Genomic DNA, 9137 nt, shown 5'->3' on the forward strand with positions numbered 1-9137 from the left:
GAGGTAGTTTTTAGCCAGTAAATAAACTATATTGGAACACCCTCCCTACTCATCTGATCTGGCCCCCAATGACTTCTCTCTTTACCTGAAGATAAAGGAAATATTTAAAGGAAGACATTTTGATGACATTCAGGACATCAAGGGGAATATGACAACAACTCTGATGACCAATCCAGAAAAAGAATTCCAAAATTGCTTTGAAGGGTGGACTAGGTGCTGATGTCAGTGCATAGCTTCCCAAGGGGAGTACTTCGAAGGTGAGCATAGTGATATTCAGCAATGAGGTACGTAGCACTTTTTCTAGGATGCATTTGCTAACTTTATTGTCTGACCGCTTATGTTCACAAAAGTGATCATTTCTCTTGACTGCTATGGTTCAAATGTTTGTGTATCCCACCCCTAAATTTAGGAAGTGGGGCCTTTGGGAGGTAATTAGGCCATGAGGGTGGAACTCTCATGAATGGTATTTGTGCCCTATAAAAGAGATTCCACAGAGCTCGCTAGCCCCTACCACTGTGTGAGGTCATTGTAGGAAAACACCAGCTATGAACCAGGAAGAGGACCCTCACAAAACACTTGACCATGCGGTGCCTTGATCTTGGACTTCCCAGACTCCAGAATTGTGATCATCATGAACTCCCCAGTCTGTGGTATTTGTTATAGCAGCCTGAGAGAACTAAGACAATGACCCCCTGCCCTGAACACGTTTGATTGAGTAATTTGAGAAAATCCCTTTTTAAAGCTCTGTCTTTAATATTTTTAAATCTTCGAGAGGATTTAAACTACTTTATCCCTGATATGCTTTGCAAAGAAACAAGAAGCCCATACTCTGCATGCTAGTCAAAAAAGTAGTTTTATCCATTGATAGATTCTTTGTTCAAATATATTCATCCTATCTGTGATCCGCTCTCTATGCTTAACGTAAAGGCTTTTTTCTTGGTGTGGTTTGGATCTGATATTATTGAACCAGTCTTCATGTCTTTGTACTTTTCCTAAAAAACTTGGAAGAGGTACCTTTTTGGATATAAGTATGATGTAAATTTTGAAGGTGGCATGTTGAAATTGGAGCTTTGGTCAAAATTATGGGCTGGTTCTGAAAAACCCTGCTGATAATTTTATATTACATTCACTTTCCTGAAAGCTGAGAAGAGGGAACAGCAAGATATTATGACCTTAATATACAGTACGCAACGTACTTTAGATTTGGTTAGAGGTTAAGTAGTGTTAGTGGAATATTTGCATAGAACTTTATGGTTTAAAATAGATTTTCACATATATTACATTAATATCATCAATAACTTTATAAATTCCATTGCTGTTACATCTAGTTCATAGTTAATGTAAAATGAACTTCAGAGAGATTATGTGTCTTACTGAAAAGTTGCAGAGTTAGGACTTAAAAACAGTTCTTATGAATTCATGCCCAGCTACCCCTTTTATATATCCATTAGTTTGGAATACAATTTTTAAAATTATATTTGAAAATTGTCATAATAATGTTAACGTCATAAAAAAATCCTTTAAGGTTTTATTTGATAAGTGGCATAGACTGAGTAGATGGATGACCAGTTTCAACATCATATTTTTTATTTAAAACTGGATTCTAGGTATTGAGTATTTAAATAGCTTTTTACATTACCTTAATATTTTAATGTGACTGTGAAATAATACATTAATCCAAATGCATGGATACTCCCAAAGACTCACTGTCATCTCACCTTACCTACCAAGACAATTGTCTGATTTTGTATCTCCTTTCTTAATTTCACTATTGCCAATTTTTTTTTAAGTAAAAAGATGGCTAACTAATAATAATAAGTAAATCAAATGCCGAGTCTAATCTCCTCAGCTGTAGCTTTACCCAGTCTCATATTTTTTTCCTTTCCGTATTTTCTTAATACAAAAATTGAGGTTTTTCTAATAATTGCTGGTCTAAAATCCTTAAGGACTTCCTGCTTGGGGAAAGTCAGTAATGAATATGCAGGACCTTTTATAAGTAGCCCTCCCAATACTTCCTACATCTCTTCAGTACAAGAGCAATTCCTTTTATATGAAAAATAAGTTTTCACTTTACTTTTCACTGGATAATTTTTCATTGAATAAAAGACTTAGCGGCTGAAACAGGAAACATGTTGGCTTTCAGATCCACTAGATTGATAAGCAATCCTGTCAGGGGAGCATAGTTCTGATGTGTGAATGGGTAAAGCCTGAGTACATAAATCATGAATGTGGAGACAGGAGGGAAGTAGATGGTGGTGAATGAGGAAGTAGCTAAAACTTCACGATATTACCTAGGCAGGCTGAACACCAGATCTCACAAAGTTTATGATCTTGCAAACAATAGACTGCAAAAGAATTTGCTAATTTTTGATGAATGATCAAATATTATTGAAAAGAGTATCTTAGTCTGTTCAGGTGCTATAACAAAATACCCCAGACTGAGTTGCTTAGAAATAGGTATTTATTTATCACAGTTCTGGAAGGTACACCATCAAGATCAGAGTGCTAGTGTGGTGGGGTGAGGGCCCTCTTCTGCGTCACAGACTTCTCCTTTCCTCACATGGTGGAAAGGGTGAGCTATCTCTCTGGGACCACTTACATAAGGAAGGGCACTAATCCCATTCATGAGCACTCCATCCTCATGACCTAATCAACTACAAAGGCCCCATATCTTAGTACCATCACCTTGGGCATTAGGTCAACATATGACTTGTGGAGGAGGAAGTGCACAATCATGCAGATTATAGCTCAGAGTCATTGTAGAATTTAACAAAGAAGTTTTAAGAACATGTGGAGCCCTAATTTTACAGGTGAGGGCACTGAGATCACATCTTCCCCAAAGGTATATATATATACATACACAGCCTCATTTATATCCTCCTTTCTACTCGGTTCAGCCTTGCAAAGCAGAGAAATTCATGGTTCTGATTTACTGGGATTACTGTTTTATTATCATGTTCAAAATCTTCCTGTGAAAGAAAAAGAGGTTCACTCTTGTACTATCAAGGTCATTACTTGTACTATCAAGGTCATATATATATATATACACATACAGGTAGCAAAGTGGGATGAGAAATTGAGAAATGAAGGACCCTGAATCCTGCTCTCTACTTCTCAGTCTTGCTCTGCTTTCCCTCTCAATAGAGCATCAGTGGATCATAACAACAGTAATTTTTAAAAGAGAATAGTTGCAAAATATAAGGAACAGAAATTTTTTTAAAAAATTAAGGAAGGCAATACAATTTTAACCTTTTCGAGTTGCCAAGAGAAAGAGTAGGAAAGAATATTTACTTTCTGCAAAATAAAAATTTAATTGGATCAAGGAGGGTGGGATAAAATGAGAGTAGAAAAGTCACTTGCTCTTTCAAAACATGGATGGACTGATTGAATTTTTCACTTCCTACTATATCAGGGTTTATTGGTGTGTAATTACAGGTCCTTGCCACATGTCATCGATCCATATTTTCTGTTCCAATTTAAGTTGATCCTGTTGTATAGGTGTCTCTGGTATACAGTAGACACAGGAGAAGACAGATTTTTAAGTTGAATTTTAAAGCAGATTGATACTGATATCAGTTTATTTCTCTTGCTGTATTTGCTTCCTACCAATTTCATTTAAAAGTTGTAAGAACAAGAACTTTAACTAGATTTATCGACAAAAGCCCCCTCTAGCCAATTTAGGTCTTTGATGATTTTTTTAGCAACACCAAACACAAAGACACTTACACATGGTATATTATCTTATGAAACATTTAACAATATCATTATTGAAATTCTCTTAGTTCCCATCATGTTTATATGGCTTTGAAAACAACTGTCTTATTTAAGGCAAGAGTTCTAACTGGCCTGGTTGTTTTGGACAGAAAGAACTGTTTGGTGTGAAGATTATTGCTGAATCATTGTTACAGTTTATGTCTATAGTGTAAGCAAGTACCATGGTGATAAGTTCTTTAATATATTTCTAGGTAGGAAGATAGTGAATGCTTTCTCAATCTAAGCATGCTACAGCATTTGGTAATATATTTGTTACACAAGTAACTTTAAAGTTCAATAGTCACTGCAGTGTGTGGCTATGCCCATGCCACCTCTTTTTAATGGTTACTCAAGTATCTGACTCTGTTGTAAATATTCTGTGTGAAACCTGCACAGCTTCATTTATATCCTCCTTTCTACTTGGTTCAGCCTTGCAAAGCAGAGACATTCATGGTTTGGATTTACTGGGATTACTATTTTATTATCATGTTCAAAATCTTCCTGTGAAAGAAAACGAGGTTCACTCTTATACTATCAAGGTCATTACTGAACTCAATTCCTTCATTTTAAAAGCACAGAGATGCCATCTAGCAGCCACCCTCAGGAATGTCCTGCACAGAAATACCCTGTTTTCCCGAAAATAAGACCTAGCTGGACCATCAGCTCTAATGAGTCTTTTGGAGCAAAAATTGATATAAGACCTGGTATATTATATTATATTATATTATATTATATTATATTATATATTATTATATTATATTATATACCCCATCTTATAGTAAAATAAGACCGAGTCTTATATTAACTTTTGCTCTAAAAGATGCATTAGAGCTGATGGTCTGGCGAGGTCTTATTTTTGGAGAAACATGGTAGTACTTTATAAAACTGAGCAGTAATTGAATTCCTACAACCCTTCAGTTTTTTTTTTTCAAAATGTACTTATCTAATGAATGATGATTTCTTATATTGCCTATAATTCAGATACGCCGTTACAAATGAAACTAATTAATATCTCTTAAAATAGACAAAGTGATACACCAGGAGTTCTAAATGGAACTGGAAACTTGTTAATAAGATTTTAATTAAGAAAACATAATTCTCATAATTTTCCTCAGAGAAAAATTGATAATCTGTCTATATAAAAATACAAATAATTAATCAGCAGTGAATTGCCTTCCTTTGCCAAAAGAAAATACTAATCTTGCTAATTTTCTGATACATTAAATGAGAGAAAAGTAAGTAAGAACATGCTGAAAGCAAGTTCATATTATTAATATAGAAGTTTGGGCATTTTTTTACAATTTAAAAATAAAATTGACTTTCAAGTAACTATCTTACCATAAGATGGCGATACTTAAGCACTTTATAAAATGTCATAGAAGATCTGTAAGTTTCAATCTCAGGAAAAATTATCATAAACATAAATATTATATTGTGTTCTATGACATGGAATTGGTACTATTGTTAGAAAGCCTTTTTGTTTTCAAGTAAATTGATATACAATAAGCACCTACTTAGATATAAATTTTCAATATTTGATATATGTGGCAATCCTATCATTGAAAAAAAAATCTATTCCTTTTTAAGATCTCTCCTATTTTGCCAGTTGTATCCATATATGATTATACATATGCTTACTATAAAGTGTAATAATATAGAATAGTTTTAAAAATTTATTTTAAAATCTTATGAAATATATCTGTCCTAACATATTACTATGAAAATAAAATCATCTGTTTAAAATTTCTGTACCTTTAAGTGTCATCACTTAATTATTACTATTTGTCAAAAAACTATGGCCTTATGTGGTACTATATTATTAGAATTTTAATTTAAATTTCACTAAAACCAATTTGCATTATGAAAGCTAATTTTATTATGTAAACCCTTAAGTAATTAGTGAAATAATAAATAAATTCAGAGAAAATTCCAAGTTTATAACCTAAGTGTCAATTATTTTGAGAATTGAATGGTGCCATTTGTGATTGAGGGGGCGATATAGTTTGGTGATCAATACTAGTTTGATAAAACCTTTGAAAGTAGCTTTTATTTAATTTTTGAAGCAATATTTTGTCTACCAGTCCAAAAACTTTTTGCAACATTAAAATCATTTGCTATGAACATATTAGTATTCTCCATAGTGTCATATGTGGTACAGAACAAGTTACCATCATCTGTTCTTTGCACTCAGTAATGCAGTATCTAGAAGCTGAAAAGGGAACTTTGAAAAGTTAATGTATGTCTTCCTCCCCTGAATTTCTCAGTTCAGTTGTACCAAAAAGCCAATTAAGTCAGAAGAAAAGTTTTATATTGTTGAATACCCAGAAATAAACTTGTCAATACTAGAAAAGGTCATGTTGACTAAAAATGGTTCAATTATTTGGGAGATTTATCTCAGTATTTAACAGAAGCTCTTCTTTGTTTATATATATTTAATTTGGAAAGAATAGAGTGCAAGAAGTGAAGATATTTATGCATTAAAGATATCAGACAAATCACACATGCAATTGTTAGTAAAGCTCTGTATTTCTGAATTCATTTTAAAGGATGACAAAACTCACTTTTAGTCAAGTGATTTGTTTTTGCGATAGCTCGGTAATTAGGTTTATTTAAAAGAAATGTTTTACCTAGGATATACCAAACGAGGTACCTAATGGAATATGTTTAAAAGTTTTAACCAACGTAATATGATGAAAGTGGCAGTGGAATGTGTCATTATAGATCCAGAGGCAAGAAGAAAAAAAAGATTTAAAAAACATAAAAACAAAATCAACATTTGTACCTAGATGTAAAATGCTTTAAAGCTATCACTTAGTATGTAAAATATTCCATTAATATCATTAAAATGTCTTTCACACACTGTATGAAGATTTCACAGTGACAATATCAGTACAACTACTGCTTTAAAATAAAATGATTTTATTCTCCTCAGGTCTCTCTAAAGAAAAGTACACAGAAATAATTACGATTATATATAACATGATTCTAAGTTTTCACTATATACTATATCAGGCCTAGACATGTTCAGTCAGCCACAATATTAGATTATGCTTGGTTACATCTTAATTAGTTCTATTCAATTATGAAAATAAACTTAATTTTTCTTCACCAAACAGATGATGTAAATCTTTGAAAATAACTTTACAATATTCCAAAATACAGCTTTAAATGGGTTAGTAACATGGCATCATTTTTCCTTTTGTGTCAAATTGCTCTTGACCAGTTAAATAACTAAAATATGTATTTTTAAATTGCCTCTTACTCTTTTTACGAGATGCCCTATCTCTTTTTCCAGATAATTATGATTTTCTTAGAATGCTGAAGCTTCCAATTATCTTACTTTATCATCAAGACTTTGCTCATACCTAGCTAAAAATATTTCTCCTTATTTTTCTGCTTTTTTTATAAAAAGAGCTTAGCGTTTAGTTGCCAGCACTGGATAATTTTCAGAGTTCAACAGCTATGAGACACCTCATCCTTCCTATTGCCCTCCTCATCTGATAGGATTCTCACTTCCTGTTTCTTAACACTGGTTATCAGAACTTCCTCAGTGCCCCCTAATTTCCTTAATGAAAAGAAAGAAGCAAATAAACACAAGCTTCTTTCACCAACGCCTCTCAGCCATGGCAGAGAGTGTAGCTCTGCCTCTCTGCCGTGTGTGTTACAAGCAGCATCCGAAATGTTTTTGGACACAAACTGCAGTACGTCTGCGATGGGAGTATTACTGACTATCGCAGGAAAACCCTTCTCTGCTTTCAACAAAGAAACGGTTCATTATCTCCTAATACATGTTTTCAAATTGCATTGCTTCAGCTGCTAACTCCTTTGCATTACCCGTCCGACTTCAGAAAAGCACATTAAGCACTTGATACAGAATAAGCTCAATTCCCCAGAGAGCCGCATTGCCCGCTGCCTATACACATTATATTCGCTCCTGGTCCCTCCCCCCACTCCCCCGTCTGTCCAGGACTCTACCTTGAGGAGCTATTCCTTTGGTAGTTCACCTTATCTTCCAAGCCGTAGGAATAAGCCAGGCACCACAAGATAGCTGGAAAAGCCGTCTTTCGTGCCGTTTGGGGGGCATATTTATTTGCATTTTTGGTCGGTTTGTTTCATATTGCACATTATTTCAAACAAGAGTTAAAATATTGCCCATACCTTTGAAGGATCTAATCCAGCGAGCAAAGACAGCAGCAGGAGATTGAGTAGGTTGGACGTCGCCTGCATTCTGATCTGGGTTTTTGCTCCTTCTTTACTCTCTTTTATGTAGCCACTCCACTCTCACTGCAGAGACCTTTCCCTCGTCAGTTGCACTTTCTGTCTGCCAGTCAGAGCAGAGTGGAGACAGAGGCGGTGTGGCAGGAGCTGTAGCAGTAGCGGCAGCAGCGGCAGCCGCCCTGGGGGGCGATCATTCCGCAGGCATTCTCAGAGCTGGGAGTGCGCGAGCTCCAGGGTGGGTTTGCTTGCAGTGGGTGCTGACCGAGGTGCTGAAGCTCCTCCAACCTGTGCGCCCCAATTTACGCTCTCTTCTGCGGCTTTCTAGCCAGTCCACCTCAAAAGTTTTGACCCAAGAAAAAGATAGAGTAACCGCTGAGAGAGGTGTGGAGACCTGGACAACGGATATGACATCACTACAGCTCCTGGGGGTTTGGGGGGATATTTTGCCGGGAATTTGTTAACCAAACAAGGATTACTCTCCTGCTCCAGTTCAGCATTTGCTGGCAACTTGAGCTGCAGGGACGTAAAGAGTCAGCTAGATACAAGATTATGAAACAAATAGTGCCTGGAACCTTCTGCTGTCATTGACAGAAGATTTGATATCATATTTAGTGCTTTAAACAAAGTTTTCAGTGCAAGCTATCAATGTGTATTTTCTGTCCAAGGCACAAAGTTTGTGGCTGTTATATATGCATATATGCACTGTCATTTATGAATAGTCAATTGAAATAATCTATTTGGCTAGGTATTAATGTGTGTTTATCTGTCTAGGGCTTTTGATAATCAGAAAATTATATGCATAAATAAATAAAGAGGCTTTCTCTTTGTTTTCTTATAAATTGGATATTCCATTAGTGACTCCCCACAGCTTAAATCTACCCCCCCACCCACAGTGATACCCAGAAATATAATTTATCTGTCAATTTGACTCCTGTTTATGCCTAAGGAGGAATTCAGTGATGGATGGACAGTGGGATGAGAAAAGTGATTATTCCAAGTTTCCAAATACTTCTGTTTTCTGGAGCTGAGAAAGAGAGAGAGAGAGAGAGAGAGAGAGAGAGAGAGAGAGAGAATAGCTGCCTCGCAAGAGTAAAGAAAGAGTACATGACAAACTAACGGTCTCATCCACCCGGCATCGTTTAACTATAATCAAGCAACATCATTTC

The 9137-nt window shown here is 35.3% G+C and overlaps 1 protein-coding gene across 1 annotated transcript in view; it reads right to left on the bottom strand.

Moving 5' to 3' along the window:
• The window catches only part of OLFM3 (olfactomedin 3), a 180846-nt gene extending 172427 nt beyond the window's left edge, over window positions 1–8419 (bottom strand). Inside the window, exon 1 of the mRNA XM_019753730.2 lies at window positions 7912–8419. Within this exon, the coding sequence (XP_019609289.1) occupies window positions 7912–7980 (69 nt within the window). The 5' untranslated portion in view covers window positions 7981–8419. The remainder of the gene's footprint in view (window positions 1–7911) is intronic.
• Between the last annotated feature and the right edge of the window lie 718 nt (window positions 8420–9137).

Source organism: Rhinolophus sinicus, linkage group LG14 (assembly GCF_036562045.2).
Source record: "Rhinolophus sinicus isolate RSC01 linkage group LG14, ASM3656204v1, whole genome shotgun sequence".
In the NCBI taxonomy this organism is placed as follows: Eukaryota; Metazoa; Chordata; class Mammalia; order Chiroptera; family Rhinolophidae; genus Rhinolophus; species Rhinolophus sinicus.